The 21,758-nt window shown below is 49.9% G+C and overlaps 1 protein-coding gene and 1 long non-coding RNA gene across 2 annotated transcripts in view; one reads left to right on the top strand and one right to left on the bottom strand.

Annotated features, from left to right (window-relative positions):
- The first annotated feature begins 542 nt into the window (after positions 1-542).
- ALDH2 (aldehyde dehydrogenase 2 family (mitochondrial)) overlaps positions 543-21,758 on the top strand; it is a 25,861-nt gene continuing 4,645 nt past the window's right edge. The window contains exons 1-9 of the mRNA XM_010828608.1: positions 543-765; positions 11,138-11,242; positions 12,359-12,499; positions 13,320-13,399; positions 15,654-15,765; positions 16,255-16,383; positions 17,005-17,118; positions 18,880-18,982; positions 19,588-19,772. Of these exons, the coding sequence (XP_010826910.1) occupies positions 643-765; positions 11,138-11,242; positions 12,359-12,499; positions 13,320-13,399; positions 15,654-15,765; positions 16,255-16,383; positions 17,005-17,118; positions 18,880-18,982; positions 19,588-19,772 (1,092 nt within the window). The 5' untranslated portion in view covers positions 543-642. The remainder of the gene's footprint in view (positions 766-11,137; positions 11,243-12,358; positions 12,500-13,319; positions 13,400-15,653; positions 15,766-16,254; positions 16,384-17,004; positions 17,119-18,879; positions 18,983-19,587; positions 19,773-21,758) is intronic.
- LOC104980044 overlaps positions 19,779-21,758 on the bottom strand; it is a 17,982-nt gene continuing 16,002 nt past the window's right edge. The window contains exon 3 of the long non-coding RNA XR_824213.1: positions 19,779-20,226. This is a non-coding gene — a long non-coding RNA (uncharacterized LOC104980044). The remainder of the gene's footprint in view (positions 20,227-21,758) is intronic.

Genomic DNA, 21,758 nt, shown 5'->3' with positions numbered 1-21,758 from the left:
CTTCATCTCCTTCACATCCCTTCTCACTATCTGAAATTATCTCGTGTTTGGTTTAAGGTTGGCCTCTCCCACTAGAGCAGAGGTCCCCAACCTCTGGGCCACCGACTGGTACCTCCGGGCAGATCAGCGGGGGCATTAGACTGGAAATAAAATACACGATAAATGTAATGGGCTTGAATCATCCTGAAACCATCCGACACCCGCTTCCACAAAACTGGTGCCTGGTGCCCAAAGGTTGGGGAGTAATGCCCTAGAGTATAAGCCCCCGCAAGTCAGGGCCAGGGGCGCTCGAGTTCAGGCCTGTATACATTAGGGGTTCAGTCAACGTGCACTGAATTCGGGAGAGCCTCTTATTCTACACCCGCGGCGCGCCCTGCATGGGGCAGTGAGAGGCCCCTCGGAGGTCAGCCCCGAGGTTCACTCCCGCCCCTTCCGCACTGGAGACGAGCTGCGGAAGGGCTCTCCGCCCCGGGCGTGGGGGAGGCGCGCGTAAGCCCCCGGGGCCCGCCGCCCCGCCCCACGGCTGCCCATTGGCGGCCGCGCAGGGGGCGGGGAGAGGTAGCCCCGCGTGATAACGCGCCCCGCAGGCAGTCAGGCTCCAGCCGCCCTCTCGAGCCCCCTTGTCCCAGCTCCGGCCTCGGCATGTTGCGCGCCGTTGCGCTTGCCGCCGCCCGCCTCGGACCCCGCCAGGGCCGCCGCCTGCTGTCCGCCGCCACCCAGGCCGTGCCGACCCCCAACCAGCAGCCTGAAGTCTTGTACAACCAGGTGAGGCCGCCCCCGTGCTTTGTTCTCTGCCGAGTGGGAAGGGACTGGATCTGTTCGGGCCTCAGTTTACCCCGTTGGGTCTCCACGGGTTTGCTCACAGTTGCTCTTTCTACACAACTTCCCTTCCTTCCCCGCGAGCAGTTTGGCCCCTTAAGCGCCTCGGACACCTCGGCTCCCTGATCCAGCTGTTTCCCCAGTCGTCCTCGGCTTTCGGGTCTCTTAGTCGTCCCTGTGCCTGCGCAGAGTCATCCGGACGTCACTCATCCAGAGGACATGTCCATTTAAGACCCTCTTTGCAGGAGCCGTTTTGTCTTTTCGTCATATTTTATCCCTTGACTCATGCCCTCGACCAAATGGGAAAACAGGAAAAAGGGGTCCTTTTCAACTAAAAGTTCACCAGTTCCCCAGTGGAGAGGCCAAGGCCATGGCCGTGGCCACTTGATGTCCTGGCTGCTTCCACTGCTGGGAATTGGAAAAGGTCTGGGATCTTTGCCACCTCAGTGTCATCCCGGGGTGGTGTCTGCACCTTCCAAGGGTTCTTTCTTTGATCAAAGCAAGGATTTTCCAGTATAACCTCGATTCCCAGTGGCTGACTTCTTGGTCAACCAGGACTTTGGCACATCTTTTCTCTTGACCTTTGAGTTTGGGTAAAGTGCTGGAGAATTCACCGAAAAGGAGACTGGTTATGAAAGAGTTCGTTTTGTTTTTACAACAAGTGTAGCTGCTGCCCTTCTTTGAGCTTCCCCTTCTTCTTCCGGCCTGGGGAGGGGCCGGAAAATGAGCACAGGGGCTCATTCACTGCACCGGCACTTGCAGGAGTCACAGCTCCTATTCTCTGTGCACCTCCTTCGCACCAGTCTAAGCATTTACCTGATTGGCCATTTAATCCTTAAGCAGCCTGGTGAGGTAGGTACTGTGGTTATCTCCATTTTACAGATGAAAAAACTGAATTTTCAAAGAGATGCAGTGAGTTACCCAAAGACTCAAATCAGTGGTCAGGCTGGGGTTCACATCTGGGCTCCCAAGAGTAAGCCAATAACCAGAAACTTCTGTGTATTTTTGTTGCAACTCTAGGTGGGAATATAGGGGTCACTGCTGACCTAAGATGCTGGGGAGCCTGCCTCTGGCTGGCTGCTTTCAACAGGGGACTTGATTGTCTGGTCTGGAGCTTCACTGTAAATCTACACCCTGGCAGTGGGTAGATGTGTGATTTAAAGGGTGGTGTTTAGTTGCTAAGTTGGGTCCGACTCTTTTGCGACCCCATGGACTGTAGCCCCGCCAGGTTCCTCTGTTCATGGGATTTCCCAGGCAAGAATACTGGAGTGGGTTGCCATTTCCTTTTCCGGGAGCTCTTCCCCACCCAGGGATTGGACCCTCTTCTCCTGCATTGGCAGGCGGATTCTTTACCACTGAGCCACCAGGGAAGCCCCTTAAAGTGTGTTACAAATCGTCATTAGCAAGGGAATAGAAACAAAGGATAAAATAAGATGCCCTTTGCATAACACAAGCCAAAAAGGCAGCAGCTGCTGCTTCCTCAGTAGACTGCTTGAGGAGGAAGGAGTTCACGCTTGAAAGACTTGCATATCACGCAGAAATATCGACGGAAAGACGGCAGCACCCCAAGCTTTTGTGGCCACAGGTTCTAATAAGGATCCTCCTCCTTTGTGCTCATGTGGAGGTGAGGAAACTGGGTCCAGATGTGCGTGCGCATATCCGTGGTAATAGCACAGGTCCTGAATCTAGAGTTCTCTCTAGGGTTAGTTTGTAACGCCGAGTGAAATCTTTCTGCAGCTGCTTTTATCACATTTCTTTGAGATCATAAAAGTAACCATTGCTCACTGTTTACAAATGCAGAAGTAAAACTTCGAGCATATTCCATTGCACTCCCTCCAAGAACAATGTTAGGTGGTAAATTTGCGGGCACGCGTGCACATGTGCATATATAAGAGCATTGGGCAAGTGAGCTTGCACTAGGTGGTTTTTTTTTCCTATTTAAATGAGATCCTTGCACTTGCTCTTCTGAAGCTCTGTCTCATTAAACAATGCATCTGGTTATCTTCCTAAATTAGTAGATTCCAATCTTACTTTTTCCAAGGTTGCAAAGCAGTTCACGTGAGGATGACATTCTGCTGTACAGGCACATTTTAAAGCTCCTTGGGTTTTCAGTGTTGAGTTCTTATAATCCCTGCTAGCAAGAATGTCATGGTCTAATCCTAACGTTTTAAGTTTCTTACCAGGGATTCTAGGTACAAACTAGATCATATGCTCCAACATTTCTCTGGGGATTATTGACTCCTTGATGTTCAGTGAACTCTTCTGGATCCTGGAGCTTGCCCCAAAGGCGCTGTGACCTAGGCTTTGAAGTTGCTTCTGTAGGCGTTGCATTTTCTCATCCAACGACATGGTGGTGGTGACTGGGGGTGCGGAATGCTGCATTTCAAGTTTGTTGGGTCTCTCCTTGAAGAGAGGGTGGCATAGGCAATGGATCTTTTCCTTCTCACTTCTGTTTCTTAACTAGAAGAGGTACAGTGGGGTGCTTTGGTCGACTTTCTTGGGGTCCTCTTGCCTCAACTTGTCCTGGATGGATTCCTGTTACCACTGCTAACAGGTGATATATACAGAATAGGAGTTTTGAATTATCTTGTTTTCCTTGCAGTCTTATGGAATGAACCAGAACCTCTGTTGGGCTAGGCTGTGGTTCGGAGTTGGCTGCAGGCTGAACGAGTCAAGTGAAATATCCCCACGCTGATTGCACTGCTTTTACTGCTTGTTGAGAAGTTGTGAGAGCCTTTGTAGAAACAGTAGATTTGGGCAACCCAGGGAATCGGAGGATTTCACTGGCCCCACCTTGGTTTTTTCTGCTTCTATTATAAAGAAACAGAAATGCTGTTCAGTATGTCCAAAGCATGCTGGGAACCGGCTAAGTTAGAGGTGACTGGGTTAGGACAACGTTGAGACTGGCCATGTGTGTTGTGGACATACATGTGAACTGTGACCCCATAACCGTGATGACTGATTACTTACGATCTGTCAGGCGCTGCGCCTGATAACTTGAACCTACATTTTCACGTTTCGTCCTCCCAACAATTGTAGGAACCATATTGCATAGATGAGGAAACTGAGCCTCAGGGAGGTCAAGTTCACATTTGTGTGAAACCAGCGTTCAAGATTAGCTCTGTTAGCTCTTAACACACAAGACCCCATGCTATGATGCCTCATGACCAGGCCCTATGGTCAAGATCAGATCAGATCAGTCGCTCAGTCGTGTCCAACTCTTTGCGACCCCGTGAATCGCAGCACGCCAGGCCTCTCTGTCCATCACCAACTCCCGGAGTTCACTCAGACTCATGTCCATCGAGTCAGTGATGCCATCCAGCCATCTCATCCTCTGTCGTCCCCTTCTCCTCCTGCCCCCAATCCCTCCCAGCATCAGAGTCTTTTCCAGTGAGTCAGCTCTTCGCATGAGGTGGCCAAAGTACTGGAGTTTCAGCTTTAGCATCATTCCTTCCAAAGAAATCCCAGGGCTGATCTTCTTCAGAATGGACTGGTTGGATCTCCTTGCAGTCCAAGGGACTCTCAAGAGTCTTCTCCAACACCACAGTTCAAAAGCATCAATTCTCCCTGTACCAAGCATGGATGTGCCCTGGGGATGCTGAGGTGACTCAGGCTGGCCCCTGGTCTGGAAGGTCATCTGGGCTCCCTTGGAGGGGTGGTCTGGGCTAGTCCACCCCAAGTCCCCATGCTCTGCCCATCCCCTGCCCCTGTCCTCTGGGGAAGGACAGAAGCAGAGCCCAGAGGGGCCTGGGAAAGAGGGCAGCCCCCCAGGCAACTTAGCAAACACAGGGTGGTCAGAGCAGAAGAAAAACATGATTGCAAAGGAAGAGTTAGGTCATCTGATTCCAGGCAGCTGATGGATCTGGGGAGGCGGAGCCAGATCAAGAGCTCCATCACGGAGGTCCACAAGAGTGAGCAAATGTCAGTGGTCAAACAAAGATGTAAATATTTATGAGATAGTTGAACTGAATATTTAAATTGGAAGGGAGGAGCCAAGTTTGTGTTCACATTTGTATTTCCACACCAAGACTGGAACATAATTTGTGTCTATGTGTGTGTACTCAGTCATGTCCAGCTCTTTTTGACTCCATGGATTGTAGCCCTCCAGGCTCCTCTAATCCGTGGGATCTCCCAGGCAAGAATGCTGGGGTAGGTTGCTGTTTCTTACTCCAGGGGATCTTCCCAACCCAGGATCAAACTTGCTTCTCCTGCACTGGTAGGCAAATTCTTTACCGCTGAGCCACCTGGAATATAATTACTGCTCAGTAAATATTGAAGGTTGACATTTATGAAACTGTTTACAATCTTGTGTTCTAGTAGCAAGGCATGGGAACCTAAGAGTTCTACTCAGAAGGGCCTTTTTGCAAAGAATTGTGGAGTTAATGTGAACAAGATTGTGAGGACATATTGGGAGTGTTGAAATTGGCTAGAGAAGGGATTGCGGTGAGCTAGAGATTGCCCAACTGTAAGCCCACAGGCATGTTGACAAATTGAAATTGCCTGTCTGGCAAACAGTCCACAGTGGAGTCAGCCCTCCCATCTTGAAAGTGGTGAAAGTCCAGGAATGTGAGACCAAAGACCCTGGGGGATGTGGAGGAGACAGAGGAGGGCTTGGGGGCAGTGCCAGGTAACTGCCCTTGGCCTTGCTATGCTATACTAAGTCACTTCAGTCGTGTCCGACTCTGTGCGACCCCATAGACGGCAGCCCACCAGGCTCCCCCGTCCCTGGGATTCTCCAGGCAAGAACACTGGAGTGGGTTGCCATTTCCTTCTCCAATGCATGAAAGTGAAAAGTGAAAGTGAAGTCGCTCAGTCGTGTCCGACTCTTAGTGACCCCATGGATTGCAGCCCACCAGGCTCCTCCATCCATGGGACTTTCTAAGCAAGAGTACTGGAGTGCAGTGCCATTGCTTTCTCCGCCCTTGGCCTTAACCCCAAACTAACCTGGAGATATCTAGATGATTGTGTGGAAAAGTGTGAATGCGTGTGGCATTCCAACGTTCAGATTCTGAACGTTTCTCCTTAGGATCTTGCAATACGAAAGATAATATGTTTTCTCTTTGACATAAAGTACTCAGCTGCCACTGAAAAATCAGATGCCAGCAGAAGCTATCCAGGATAGAAAGCCAAGCATTTGCTTACTCTTAGGGAAAAGAACATATTCCAGGGATGTAGATTTCCTAGGTAATGGATCCCGAATTCTTTCATGCATCTGAGCTTGGAAATGAGGTCTTTCTAGAGTGTGTCCTGTGTCTGTAAATTGGAGGTACTGAAGGGCATTTAACCTTTTCTTGGAGACCATGGGCAGATGATGACTGTCTGTTGCCATGGGTGGAGGCTGCACTGGACCATCCCTGTGTCCTCGCTTTGGTTAAGACTCCTCTGGTTAAGACTCCTCTCCAGGGTCCTGCAGTCCTGCTCTCAGCTCTGTTGTCCCTGCCCCAGCTTCTCCCCTCACCACGTTTCTGTTTGCATTTCCTAATCTGCGGGGACCTGGAATACAAGATATCTGAGGAAGCCAAGGATCATGTTATCCTGCAACTCAGCAGTTCTAATTTTTATACAGTAACCTGCCCCAGCTTTCCAAAGATGCACATCAAGTCAAGATGTTCACTGCAGCAGCACCGTCAGGAGTACAGGCAGAGCTCATTTAATTGTGCTGTGCTTTACTGCACTTTGAAGAAACTGTGGTGTTTTGCTTTTTTTTTTTTTTTTACAAATCGGTTTGTAGCAACTCTGCATGGAGCAAATCTGTCAGTGCTTTTTTTCCCAACACGTGTTGGTAATTTTCACCGTATTTCAAATCCTCCAGTAGCAAAAAAAAAATTACAGCTTGCTGAAAGCACGGAAGATGACTGGCACTTTTTAGCAGTAAGGTTTTTTTCAGTTCAAAGTAGGCGCATTTTTTTTTTTTTAGATATCACGCTGCTGCTGCTGCTAAGTCGCTTCAGTCCTGTCCGACTCTGTGCGACCCCATAGACGGCAGCCCACCAGGCTCCCCCGTCCCTGGGATTCTCCAGGCAAGAACACTGGAGTGGGTTGCCATTTCCTTCTCCAGTGCATGAAAGTGAAAAGTGAAAGTGAAGTCGCTTAGTCATGTCCGACTCTTAGCGACCTCATGGACTGCAGCCTACCAGGCTCCTCCGTCCATGGGATTTTCTAGGCAAGAGTACTGGAGTGGGGTGCCACTGCCTTCTCCAGATATCATGATATTGCACCCTAAAACGATTGGTATAGTGTAAACAAACCTTTCATATGCACTGCTGCTAAGTCACTTCAGTCGTGTCCGACTCTGTGCGACCCCATAGACGGCAGCCCACCAGGTTCCCCCATCCCTGGGATTCTCCAGGCAAGATTCATATGCACTGGGAAACCTAAAGATTCATGTGGTTCCCTTTATTACAGTACTTTATTGCAGTGGTCTGGACTGAAAATAAAATATCTCTGAGGTCTGCTTGTAGTGAAAACTTGTCCTAAAGTGCATTTGTAGGACATGATTCAACAAATTGAGGTCTGTTAAGTTTTGAAGACTGCTATGTTGCTTAAAATAGTAAGACAGATATGCCTGTGGAATAATGTCCAAGATAAACTCACTCATAAAAAAAGCAGTTTACAAAATAGAAGTCCATGATTGCTGCTGAGTGCGGATGCTCCCCGTGTCTGTCCCATGCCCCTCAGAACCGCAGCACCAGTGCAGGTCCTGGCCTCTGCTCTCTCCCTCCTCGCCCTGCGGCTCCGGGGCCCTTCTGGTACCTCCTGGCCCAGGCCCTTCCTGAGGCAGCTCCGGGGCCCTTCTGGTTCCTCCTGCCCAGGCCCCTCCTGCAGGCACCCTGTGTCATCCTTCGTGCTCTAGAGGCTAGAAGGGGTAAGTGAGAGCCTGGTAGGACCGCCTCCCAGGGTGACTGAGTTAACATGTTATGTAAGTTAGGCTTTGGGTTTCAAGAGGTCAGGAAGTGTTTGGCCTGGAGTCTGCTCTTGTGTTTATTCAAGAAGTCACTATGAGACTCTCCTCACTTGAAGCAGAACTTCGGCAGTGCCTCAGTCTTGGAACGCTTCTCACCCTAGTTCCCCCCTTGCCCCACCTCCCCAAGGAGGAGACCATTAAAGCCTGGTTCTAGGAGAGGGAAAGTGGGAACTCTATAAACAGAAGGAAGATTCTAGGTTCCTGCAAACTCCAGTTTCTCCTGTTAGTTAGAAGGGAGGATGGATTGTTAAAAACTCAACAATGGAGAGTGACTCAACAAATTCAGGCCACTGAGAGGCAGGCTAGGGAGTGGACTTGCCAGGATCCTGGACTAAGATCAGGGGACAGTGTGGGCCTCGCCCAGGGGGGAAGGGTGTAGGACCTGGGGAGTTTCACCAGACTGGCCCATTGTCCACTTCATACCTCCTGAGGTTTGTGAAATAACAGTGGAGATTTTCTCAGGATAGACTAATTCTGTGTGCTACTGTGCAGGGTATCTGGAGGAACGCAGGGACTGTAGTGGTGAGACATGGTGTGCGTGGGGTTCTGGCCCAGGAGCTTTACACCCCTTGTGGAATTTTACCCTCACATTTATGCCCCCAGATGTATTATTTCCAGAGACTGATACAGCATCCGGAGGTGAAGGGATTGGCCCAGGGTCACAGCTTGAGAGAGGTAGAGCCAGGATTCCAACCCATGTCTGTGTGGCTTAGAGGCTGTGCTTTTTTACAGCACCCATAATAAAAACTCAAAATCAAGCTTGCAGTAGGGTAAACCATAAAGGTGGAGATTAAGAAAAAAAGAGTTCTGACCTCCTTGAAGGCAGACATGGGCTCTGGACTGGAGTTGAGAACTGGGCAAAGAGCACAGGTCTCAGAGTTCCAAAGACCTGGGTTCAGATCCGGGTTCTGCCTTCATTGCTGTGTGACCTTGAGCAGGTGGTTTGGCCTCTCTGTGCCTCAGTGTCCCCCACCCCCACCCCCCACTGTAGAGAGGATGAAACTCACCTAGGTTTGCTATGAAGTTTAAATGGGAATGATCCCGTTTTGGAAAGCTTCCAATACAGGGGCTGCTGAATAATGAGTAGCTAAATAACAGTCATTAGCCATTTCCATGACATGTAGGTGTCGGGGGGAACATCTTCATGGGACCAGGCGCTGACATCCTGGTCAAAGGCAGGGAACAGTTCAAGGCTAGCCCGTCTCACTCCGCCGCTGCGGCCTGCCTCTCTCTGTAGCTACTCGTCTCTGGCTTCAAGTGTGTCCGTGAAGCGGTGGGTGTGAGCCTGGAACCCTGAGCCTGCACTCAGGGTGGCGATGGGAACAGATGCTCAGAGTGGTCACAGACTGTGTGCCAGGCCCTCCTCCTTCCTCCACGGATGTTATCTCTGCTCCTGCCCCTGGGCCTCCCTCTCCTCCAAGTTCACCAGGGGGTGAAGCTGATTTCTCAGAGGGGAGCACGCAGGCAGGGTGTGGCCCAGTCCAGCTTGAACTTGGGTCCACCTGGCTGAACTCTTTCTGCCAGACCTGCACCCTCCACTGGAAGCGACCTGTGGGGCTCACTTCCCAGCCCTCCTGCAGGAAGAAACAGAGGTGTCTTTTTTCCCTTCAGATTGATGATCAGCCAAATGAAGTGATACCCACACACATTTCCAGAGAACCTGGCTGAGTGACTAGACAACTGCCTGGGTCCTCAGCCAGGGCCAGGCCACAGTAGGATGCTGGGGCCCAGGAGAGCCCTGGGACAGGAAGGTAGTCAGGCCTTGGACCGACGGCCTTGACTTCACCCCACCTGTGACCTCTGCCCCAGCCTTGGTTAAAGGGACTGAAACACCTTAGCCCGCTTCCTGAGACCAGTTTCCCCAGCCTCAGGGGACAGCTTGCTTCACAGGACCCACCCTCCTCTCTGTCCCCATCTCCTAGCACTCTCTTCCTTGTTCACCAGTAACTCCGGCCACCTCTGTTTTTTCTCTAACACACCAGACGGACTTCTGCCCCGGGGCCTTTGCACTTGCTGTCCCTGTGGCCTGCACTGCTCCTCCTCCCCCCACTCTTCCTGCGGCTGGCTCCTTTCATCAGTCAGGGCTCAAGTCAAATGTCTGCTCTTCAGGGAAGCCCTCCTTGACCATCCCAGCTAGAGTTCTCTATCTTCCCCCACTTCAGTACTCTGTCTGCATCTCGTTTTTCTCTTTTGCACTTAAGACTGCAGTCTGAGGCTGCCTTGGGTATTTAATTGTGTCTTTACTTTCTGTGCCTACCAGAATGCCAGCTCCATGAAAGAAAGGTCCTTACTGAGTTTGGTTTCCACTCTGTGTCCTCAACCCTAGAACAGTGCCCTGCCCACTGCAATGTTCACTAAATACTTACTGAATGGATGAAAAGAAGAATCGAACTCAGTTCTCATAATGACCCTGACAGCAGTGTGGTAGAGGAACGGTGGTTTCTATGGTATAACATGACCGATGGAATTTGGTGGCAGAAATAAGGCTGTGTGACTTCTGAAGCTAGATCTTAGGCAGCCTTTCAGGGACTTCCCTGGTTGGCCCAGTGGTTAAGAATCTGCCTTCCGATGCAGGAGATGTGGGTTTGATCCCTGGTTGGGGAAAACTAAGATCCCACATGCCATGGGACAACTAAGCCTGTGTGCCGTTAACTAGAGAACCTGCGCTCCAGCCAGAGAAGCCCTTGTGCCACAGCAAAGAGCCCTCACACCACAGTGAAGACCCTGCATGGCCCAAAAAATAAAGATCAATAAATAAAACAAAGAAGTCTTTTGAAAAAAAAAAAGGGAAGAAGAAGCCTTCCAGCTTCTGGCTGGTGTTGTTGAACACTCTGGGAAGCCAGCTGTCATGGGAGAGGTCTGACTAGCCTGAGTCTGCCATGGAGTCAGGAAGCCCAAGCACCCGTGTAGCCACAGACATACGAGTGAAGCAGGCATCTTGTATCTTCAGCCCCAGGTGCCCTCGCTCTGCAACCACATGACCAAGCCCTGCTCGGCTGAGCCCAATCAATGGACCCAACCGTGAGAGATGGTAATAAATCATTTTAAGCTACCAAATTTTGAGGTGATGTCACACAGTGGTAGATACAGATAACTGATAAGGAAGGTATGTAGTCTTCATTTTTCGGGCCAAAGAAACCAGGGCATTGAAAGGACTGATGCTCTACCTCAGTACTTTTAGCAGAGTGGGTGCTCCAGCTTGGACTGTCTCCAAGGCCTGTGCTTTTAACTTCTAGGCCACATACCTCTGAAGCTAATTCCTATTTGTTCTCTCTGATTTTTTTTTTTTTAAACATTGCTGTTGGTCAGTATCAGGTTGAGAGCTGCTCCTCAGGACTTTCCTTCTCATTGCAGATCTTTATAAACAATGAGTGGCATGATGCCGTCAGCAAGAAAACCTTCCCCACGGTCAATCCATCCACTGGGGATGTCATCTGTCACGTGGCTGAAGGGGACAAGGTGAGAACTGGTGACTTAACCTCAGGGCAGGGCTAAGCAGGCTGGGGATTGGCAAGGGCGGTTTCACTCTTTAACATAGGTTTTCGTATGGCTGAAACTATCGTGTATTACTTTAATAACTAAAATGCCCATTAAGATTTTTGAGTAAGTGAAGCCACAGAAACTCTTCCTTGTAGATAAAAGTGCTAGATTGTACCCCGGTTCAAGAATTCATACAGCTGTAGAATTGCCGACTTGGAATTTAATTTGAGAATGTCTAATCCAGTCTCTCCATCCCAGACCTGGAAGCTGAAGGTCAGAGAAGGGAAGTGCACAGCTGGTTGGAAATCTTGTTGAACACAATTTGGGTCTTCTGAGATCTAGTTACGGTGTCTGTAGTATTTTTTTGATTTACATATACCCATGGTAATTAAAAAACTGTAATATTAAAGTTAAAAAACTAGACATTCAGTAAAAAAAAAACACTTCATTTTTTGAAACAGAAAAAGCTTTAACAAATGATTCAAGAATGCTTCCTGTCCTCTGCTTTAAGACAGTCTTCTATATGCACATTTAAAGCTTGGCTTCCTTTGCTAAAAGAAAGTGTGAATACTTTTCTGACTCATAGTCTAATGGTAAACGTATTTAATATTAATGACAACCATGCTCCCCACCTCCTGATACACATCTGCCTCTATGAAAAATGCTGCGTTGATTTTATTGCTTCCCCAAGGAGAGAGAAGCTGGTTAAACCTGCATGTGTTGTAGACTGCAGTCATCTCAGAAGGAATGGTTAATTTTACTGGACTTGTTTGGGAAGGAAGCAGGGGCAGAAATGACCAGTTTCTAAGTACTGACCCCTGCGTTGCTGCTCCCTACATAACTCTTTGGGGGATTTGGAAATGGGAAACCATCAGCATCCTCATTCCCTCTCTGACTCCTGAGAAGGAAAGGAGCCCAGCTGCTCATCTTAAACCTGGTCAACAGAGCTGTTCGAGGCTGGGAGGAACTGTTTGAGGCAGTGTCTCCACCGGTATCGACTGGAGCCCCTGTGGGTGCGTTTGGCAGTGGGTCAGGAGGTATTTGGAGGAGGTTACTGCTAAGAAGGCCTGAGGTGCCTGGGTGGGTGTTTTCCAGGCAGACGTGGACAGAGCAGTGAAGGCTGCCCGGGCCGCATTCCAGCTGGGCTCGCCCTGGCGCCGCATGGACGCGTCCGAGAGGGGCCGGCTGCTGAACCGCCTGGCTGATCTGATTGAGCGAGACCGGACCTACTTGGCAGTGAGTCCTCAACCTCCTGCCTTCTCAACCTACACGGAGAATGGACATCCCACGGATAGTCAGGAAAGGGTTGCATCGCTGACAAGTAACTGACCAGAATGGTGTAGGCGGGAGACCTTTGGGGTTTGCCCCTGTATCAACCTGGGGAGCCTCTTGAGTGTTTCCTTTGATGTGATGGGTCTGGCTAAGAAAGGAGACGGGTGGGGAGGCGGCTATGATGGGGAGGCCTTCCTGGAGACAGCCCAGAAGATGGACAGCCTGCTATGTGCTGGGCCTCCTCCCTGGCTGCAAGAGGCAGAAGAAACCAGGAGGCAATACCCTCACCTCTCCCAATCCATACTGCACATAGCAGCCACAGTGAACCTTCTAGAAGACAAATTATACCATGATATTCTGCTCTTAAGCCTTCCATGGCATCCCGTAGTCTTAGGATAAAGCCCTGTTCCCTCAACATGATCTACTCGACCTTGCCTGGTCCTCACACTTGTGACTAATGATTTGTGTCCTTATTTGCTGGCTCTTTGTTCTATAAGCTCCCAGCGATCACCTCTGTAATCCTAACGTCGCTCTGCCGTAGAGCAGAAGCTTGAAACAAATGTTTATGAAATGACTGAATGAGAAGTTGGTGCCTCCTTCCTCCCGTCCCCGCCTCATGCTCCCTGCCATTGAAGAGGCCCAGAAGTGCCTTGAAATCCAGCACAAAGGGGCCACCAGCCCTCCTCGTACCATGCTGAGCCTCCGTGCTGCTCATCGCCTGATTTGCTCTGATTCATTCCTGTGTCCACCCGTCTGTGCTGATCTTGTTTTTTTTTTCACTCAGGCCTTGGAGACCCTGGACAACGGCAAGCCCTATATCATCTCCTACCTGGTGGATCTGGACATGGTCCTCAAGTGCCTGCGGTATGGGCGCAGGCTTCCTGCTGTTGGTTGTGGCCGTGCCAGTGAAGGGGAGGGTGGGGTGGGGGCGGGTGAGTGGGTGGGGAGTGTTGCTGGAGGGCTGTGAAAGGATCACAGGAGCTGGGGGAACGTCGTGAGACTCCCTCTCAGGGGGGACTGTCCCTCCATACCAAGACTGTAATTGAGTCGCACATGTCTTCTCTTTCAGTTTTGGCAATTCATGGGTTAGCTGAAATTTGTCCCTCTCTTGGAGGTTATCTGCTTTGTTGGCTATAGTGGCACATCACATTCTCTCTTAATCATTTCGATCTCGTTTTTTATAATCATAATCCCCTACTTCCAGTTCTGACTTCAGTTATTTGTGCTTCTCTCTTTTTTCTTTTTAAACATTATTGATTCAGTTGGCTGTGCTGCGTCTTAGTTGTGGCATTCAGGATCTTTAGTTGTGGCACGTGGGGTCTGGTTCCCCGACCCGGAAACAAACCCGGGCCTCCTGCATTTGGAGTGCGGGGTCTTAGCCCCTGGACCACCAGAGAAGTCCCTCCCTTGTTTCCTTGGTCTAGCTAAAGGTCTGTCAACTTAGTGACCATTTTAAAGAACCAGCTTTTGAATTTGTTGATTCTGTTGTTCTTCTGTTTTTCATTTCATCTGTCTCTGTTCTCCATTATTTGCTTCCTCTTGCTAGCTTTGGGTTTAACCATAAACATTTTAATAACCGAGAAATACAAGATGAGGAATAAGAGGTTTCAGGCTAACTTGGGCAGCTACAGGGAGTGAGGGGTCTAAACCAACAAGGCCATTGACTGTCACTGCTGCCTCCTTGCTGCGTTCTTTTGATCGACTACCCCAGCCTCTTTAGGGCCTGGGCCTGTCTGCATGCTGGAACCTGGTTGCACACACCTGGGCTTTCTTCTCTGTGCTTGATTCCAGCCAGACTGACCTCAGCCCCTTAGTCCTCATGCCAGTTTCCTGGAGGAGCGGCCCTGATTGAGTCTGACCAGCTGTGGTTCGGGTGGACAGGTCATTATACAAATAATGGCTGCTGCCCGTGCCCATGTGGACGGGGTGGAGGGGAAGAAGCAGTGTCGAAGACATATGGGCTGGAGAACAAAACAGTGCTTATTTCTTGTGACAGGGCTTCTCAGCCAGGGCCGCTGTGTCTCCCAGGGGACGGTGGGTAATGTCTGGAGGCATTTTTGGTTGTCACAACTGGGAGGGAGGGCTGCTACTTGGCATCTCGTGCACAGAGGCCAGGGATGCTTTAAAAATCCTAGCGGGTACAGGACAGCTCCCACAGTGAAGAATTTTCCAGCTCCAAATGACAGGCGTGCCAAGATCGAGAGTACTCTGCAAGAATACCCAAGAGGGAGTGGCTGGGTGAACCCCAGGCAGAGCGCCAGGCCCTCCTGAGTCTGAGCAGTATACTTCTGTGCTGATTCAACATCTGTCCTGAGGCATGCAGACACACACCGTATAGGCCTAAGAGGAAGGGAGCAGCAGTGCCTTAATTTGTACAGACTGGCAAAATAACTCCCTGGCTGTTTTTTCCCCAGGGTCACCCACCCATGTTCACACTGAGGTCAACTCTGGTCTTGGGCCAACTGCAGCAGACACATTCATTTCTGCAAGCTCTCTCACACCGCGTGCTGCATCTCTCCCCGTCTTTCATTTTCCTGCTTCCCTGAAAATCAGTACATACTGCACACTCATGGCTCTTCTTCCCCTCGACTATCCTGCAGTGCTTTTTCACCAGTGGTGTCCCTGTGTGTCTGGATGGTAACTCAGTCCTTGATCTGTCTCTGGTCACTGCTCCCTCAGTGGTAGTACGGTGTTGTGCACACAAGTGCCAGCTGTTAGATGGGTTTGCACTTTCCCACTAGAGTGGAGCCATGGTTCTCAGATAGTAACCTACGGTGCTGCACTGGTAAGACAGTCACAGTTTAATATATCTGCTTATTAAAAATACTGACTCCTGGGCATAGGCCGCAGAGAGTCAACTGAATAAGTCCGAAGTGGGTACCTAGAATTTGGTGCTTTTTTACAAGCACCCCAGGTGAGTCTGAGGCTTCAAGGTTAGTTATCTAGAATGAATTACTGAGACCCTAGTGGTTAGCTAACTCTTTGGAAATAAAGCCAAGAGCAAGGGCAGTTATCAGAAAGACCCAGCTGGACCAGTCTGAGTCTTTGCTTTCTGCCAGGGTTTACAGGGTCCCCGACAGTCACTGATTAAGTTGTTATTTTTCTTTTTTTTTTTAAGTTACTATGCCGGCTGGGCTGACAAATACCATGGGAAAACCATTCCCATTGACGGGGACTACTTCAGCTACACCCGCCATGAACCTGTGGGAGTGTGTGGGCAGATCATCCCAGTGAGTCAGACTCAAAACAAACACGTGAAGGTTTACCAGGAGTGCTGTGGGAGGCAGCAGTCTCGGGCAGGTTCATTGCCAAGGTGGGAAGGTCTGTGGGGTGATGTTGGATGGTGGCCTGGGCAGTGGTTGAGAACATGGGTTTTAACAAAACCAACCAGCCCTGCCGTGTGTGAACTCTGTGACCTTGGGCAAGTCACTGATACCCCTAGGAACTGGTTTCCTTATCTGAAAAGTGGAAGTGAGAGTAGCTGTCTGAGGGTGGGAGGGCAGTGTAAATGCAGTGTGGTGCTGCCATATTGGTAAAAGCATCAATGAACATGAGTCGCTGATACTGTCCCCCGCCACCTGCCCACTCGTCTGTCTTCATCTATAATGGAGTTGTGAGGGAAACAGGAGAGGTTCAGAGTCTCTGCTCTCTGGCTGCCGCTTTCTGTGGCTGCTGTAGCTCTTGGCTGAGGTTTTGGCAGTGGCTGCTGTTGATTGCAGTGGAACTTCCCGCTCCTGATGCAAGCCTGGAAACTGGGCCCAGCCTTGGCGACGGGAAACGTGGTTGTGATGAAGGTGGCTGAGCAGACTCCACTCACTGCCCTCTATGTGGCCAACCTGATTAAGGAGGTGCGTGGCTGTGTCTGTCTTGACCTCTAAATGCCTTTTTTAAAGGCTTGTCCTATAGGAGTTCTGATGAGGGGTCCCCCGGTGGGGCCAGGTTCTGACCCCCTTCACCTCTGCTCATCACACTTCAGCCTAGGTGACCCCCCATCCCCTCTTTTCTATGTTGGGTTTCATTGCCAGACTCCTTTTCATTGGAAAAGACTCCAATGCTGGGAAGGATTGAAGGCAAAAAGAAGAGGGCAGCAGAGGATGAAATGATTCCATAGCATCACTGACTCAATGGACATGAATTTGAGCAACCTCTAGGAGATGGTGAAGGATAGGGAAGCCTGGCATACTGTAGTCCACGGGCTCCCAGAGTCGGATATGACTGAGTGACTGAACAGCAACCCCTATGAAGATTATCATTCTGAGTGCCACAGGGGTAGGGGCAGCAGCCACAGGGAATCCCACAAACAGGTTCCTCACTGTACCATCTAGAGCTCCTGAGCAGCACCCAGTAAGACTGCTTGCCTGGGTGCTGGGCCGACTGTCTCAGCCTCTCTTGGAAGGGATGCGTATTCCTCTGCCTGGACTCTGTGGAGCAGGAGAATGACTCCAGTGTCCCTGGTGTTTTTTTCACAGGCTGGCTTTCCTCCGGGTGTGGTCAATGTTATTCCTGGATTTGGCCCCACGGCCGGAGCTGCCATCGCCTCCCATGAGGACGTGGACAAAGTGGCTTTCACCGGCTCCACTGAGGTAAGGCATCCCAGCACCTCAGGCTTGCGGTGCATTTGGCTCAAGCGCCCTTGTCCTCAGAGGACAGTGAGTTCAAGATCAGCCTCTGGGGGAATTTCCTGGTGGGCCAGTGGTTAGGACCTGGCGCTTTCACGGCTGTGGCCCGGGGTTCAGTTCCTGGTTGGGGAACTAAGATCCTGAAAGTGGTGCGATCAAAACAAAAAATAATAATAAGATTAGCCTCTGGGCACTTGATGGGGGTCTGCCCCAGGACTGTCTTTGAGTAGCTCGTGCAAGGGGCCCAGGTGTGCCAGCAGAGTCTATCAGGGCGGAGCCCTCTGTAGACTGGTCGACACTCCAGCTGCTGTGGGGCCAGGGGGTGGGTTGACATCCCATGTGAGACAAAGAAGCCAAGGCTGTCTAGACTTCTAAAGCCCAGAGGTGCCGGCCTGCCCAACGTCAAAGCACCTGGGCTGTGTCAGACTCCTTGGTGCTGTCCTGGTGATTAAAGAGAGTGGGCTTCCGGGAGACATGAGTTCAAATCCCAGCCTTGTCATTATGACCTGGGGTGATTCACTGCATGTGTTTGGGGGCTCCAGTCATTTGTGTTTAGACTGAGGATGGTAGTATCTATGCAGTAGAGATGTAGGTATGGTGTAGTGGCGGAGACGATTGGAGTCAAACTAAGTGTTTCAGCAGCACTTACTTAACTATGTGACCTTAGGCAAGTCAGCCTCCTGAAGCCTCCATTTCCCCATCTGTAAAATGGGGATAATAACTCTGCCCACTTCCCAGGGTTGGCATAAGTGAGATAAAGCTTATTCAACAAAGGTCTAGCCCAGAGTAAGTACTCAGTGAGTGAATGAATGAGTGAGTGCTGCTCTGGGCCAGGCCCTGGAGAGACAAAGAAGTATAAGATGTCTGGGGATTCCATAAACGTAATTACCTTGGAAGCAGGAGCAAAATTCATTCTAAAGAGCTAACTTGAATTTTTGGGAGGCTTTATCCCATGACTTTAGAGAAGGCACACTGAATAGCACAATAAAGGGGATCTTCAAAATGATTTCCCTGAGACGAAGATATTCAGTCTGTACGTAGAGATGGCGGTTGCGGGAGGGCAGAATAGTGGCTGAGGTGACACGGTCCACTCTCTAACGCCTCAAGGGGATATTGGGAATCTGGCAGAGGGGATGGTTTCCCGACCGAGATAATGTGTGTTCACCCATCATGTAAGCACAGGGGTGTCTTTGTGCCAGGCTTTTGGAATATGGAGGTGAAAAGCACCCCATCCTTGCTGTGTGAGGGGGATACCATTTAGAACACTGAGGAGGAGGCAGGATGCAAGTCTGAACTGGTGCTTGACGCAGTTTGCCCAGTGTGAATTCTGATTCCAGGGCAAGTGGGCAAGTGACTTGACCACTCTGAGCTGCCACTCCCACACTTCTGAATGGAGGAGGAGAGGCGGCCCTCCCTCTGAGGTTGTTTAGAGGGTTGACCTCAGTGCTCACAAAGCACTTAGCACAGTGTCTGGTATGTAGATGGTGCTCAGGAGGTAGAAGCCACACGGCAGTGACTCTGACTTGTCGTTACATCGTCATCATCCTGCGAGCTCAGAGGGTGGGGCTGCTATGTGAGTGAGTGGCCAGATGTGGTGAAATTCTCCAGGTCTCTTCTCATCCAGCTGCTCCCTCAAGCTGTGGGGACTTCTGTTCTGTGCCTGTGAGAACGTTTGGCTCTTTTCTTCTCTACTAAGAGTTTGTCCCTGTTTATGCCTCCCTGTAGGTTGGCCACCTAATCCAGGTTGCTGCGGGGAAGAGTAACCTCAAGAGAGTGACCCTGGAGCTAGGAGGAAAGAGTCCCAATATCATCATGTCAGATGCTGATAGTAAGGTTTTCTTTTGGTTGGTGGGAGGCAGAGGTCTGATATCAACTCGCCACTAGCTGTGTCTCCTGTGGTCCCACTCGGCTCTGCAATCCTTATCATCCATTGGATTGGTTTCTGCGCCCAGGGCCTCAGGATGAAAGACTCCTCAGCGTGGCCCTCCGGCCTGTGTGGCCGTGGCCTGTCTCCTGCCTTTCTCCTCTCTGCTGTCTGTAATCCAGCTGGGCTGAGCTACTGACTTGCCCAGCTGTGCAGCCTGCTGTCAGATCAGGCTACTTTCCCTCCATCACGTCCTCTCTCCTGGTCCTGTTGAGATGCTCCTAGATGTGTCTGCCTTGAGGGAGTCTTCCCTGATGGTCGCAGGCCAGCTGGCTTGTCCTCCAGCCGCCCTTGGCTTCAGGACCGTAGTGGGTTAGGACCACTGCTCTTCGTGTCTGTCTGCCACTTGGTCTCCGTGCTTGGAGAAGGGAGAGGTCAGGCCTGTCTTGTTCCCACATGGGGTCTGGCACCCAGCGGGTGTGAGTGCTATTGGCAGTGTTAATAGGTAGCAGCCGCCACAGGGGCCAGGCCTTTCCTTCTCTGATCGTGGTTGCCTTCTGCCTTCCCAGTGGACTGGGCTGTGGAGCAGGCCCACTTCGCCCTGTTCTTCAACCAGGGCCAGTGCTGCTGTGCAGGCTCGCGGACCTTTGTGCAGGAGGACATTTACGCCGAGTTTGTGGAACGGAGTGTTGCCCGGGCCAAGTCTCGTGTGGTTGGGAACCCCTTTGACAGCCGGACTGAGCAGGGGCCGCAGGTAAGCTCGGTGGTGGCACTCAGGTCTCAAGTGTCCAGAGCCGCCGTGGAGAAGCAGAAAGGGCCTTGGACTCTTGAGTCAGGCAGGCCCGGCTCCGAGGCTCAGCTCTGCCAGGCACCAGCTGTGTGCCCGTGGGAAGCCACCTGCTGTCTCGGAGCCACCAGTCTCTCACCCGTAACGCCTACCCTTCCTAACTCCCAGAGTGGCCGTGAAGTGGAAACTAACGGTAGAAAGTTACACTTACACTTACCCTTGGTAAGTTACACACACATAATAAATAGGAGGAGTGTCTATGGGAAAGGGAACATGTGTTTTCCGGACCTTGGCCATCCATCAAAATGCCTTGACCAGAAAGACACACACATACCTGTTCGTTGCGGCTGCTTCTGGGAGGCGAGCAGAAGGCCATGTATGGGTAGCAGAGGGACTTCATTTCACTTTATACTCTTCTGAGCTGTTTGATTGAAAATTTAAAAAAAAAAAAATTTTTTTTTTTTTTTTTTACCATGAGCATGTATTCATTTTAATTAATAGTCAATAATAATCACAGTAAGAAACACAGCAGTACCTCTCCCCACCACCTCCTCTCATATCCTGGTCCTTTTACCAGCACTGTCCTGAGACCCAGCTGTCCTGGGCTCACTCTCCACAGGGCCCCGTGCTGGCCACCTCCTCCCAGGGAGGAGGAGCCATAGGATCAGGAATCAGGGATGCTTGCCCCCACAAGTCCCTTCTGTGCAGCCCTGAAGCCACTTCTGGGGCCCACGAGGGCTTCTCTGTGAGCTCCACTGTCCTGGGGGCACCTGTGTTGCTGGTGTCCACTCCCCAGAATCTGGGGCCAGCCAAGGCAGCCCTTTTTTTTTTTTTAACAGATTCTGTTTTTTTAGAAAAATGAGCAGAAAGTACAGAGTTCCCATAAACCCCAAACCTTTCCACTCCCTAGTTTCTCCTGTTTTTAACATCTTGCCTTGGTTTGATATATTTGTTGTATTATTAACTAAAGCCCATAGCTTGCATTAGAGTTCACTCTTGGTGGTGTACATTCTATGGGTTTCGACAAATGAATCAAGACATGTATCTACCATTACAGCATCTCTTTTTCTCTCATTTTGCTTTGTGGTTTGTGGCTGTTTAATTATTAAGGTAATATAGATTTGTATTAGAAACTTCATAAAAAAGAGTTTACAGTAAAAAGTAAGATTCCCCTTTTCCCCTCCATGTCCATTTTCCGTAGGTAACCAACCACACTCACACACACAGAATTACATTTTGGTATATTTGTTTTAACAAAAGTTGGAATATATATCATTCTACAAGCTTTCTCCCCTTTAAGAAATATCTTAGGCTATCTTTCTGTGTTAGTTGATTGATCTGTTGTTAATGATGATACAATATATGGATATACCATAATCATATTAACCAGCTCCTCTACTGATGTATACTTAGAATTGTTTCTGCTTTTTGCTTTTATAAGATGTTCCCCAGTGACTGTCCTTGTTCAGGTCCCTTTGTCACATGTAGCATAAATTCCTAGAAGTTAAATAGCTGGGTCAAAGGATATGAACATCTAATTTTTTGTCTAATTTTTAAGACACTTGCCCAAAGAGCTGTACCAGCTTACAGTCCTTTTTTTTTTCCTTTCTAAATTGAGGTATAATTAACCTGTTTTATCAGTTCTTCTAATAGTATATGAATATTACAGAGTATGTAACATACCTTTACCATCAATGTATTTTCATACTAGTTAAAATTTTTAGTAATCTCATACTTGAAAAACAAAAATGGTAGGCTTAATATCAGAGAAGGCGATGGCACCCCACTCCAGTACTCTTGCCTGGAGAATCCCATGGACGGAGGAGCCTGGTAGGCTGCAGTCCTTGAGGTCGCTAAGAGTCAGACACAACTGAGCAACTTCACTTTCACTTTTCACTTTCATGCATTGGAAAAGGAAATGGCAACCCACTCCAGTGTTCTTGCCTGGAGAAT

This window comes from Bison bison, unplaced genomic scaffold (assembly GCF_000754665.1).
Source record: "Bison bison bison isolate TAMUID 2011002044 unplaced genomic scaffold, Bison_UMD1.0 scf7180017864495, whole genome shotgun sequence".
Classification (NCBI taxonomy): domain Eukaryota; kingdom Metazoa; phylum Chordata; class Mammalia; order Artiodactyla; family Bovidae; genus Bison; species Bison bison.
This window is presented reverse-complemented; position numbering and strand designations above follow the sequence as displayed.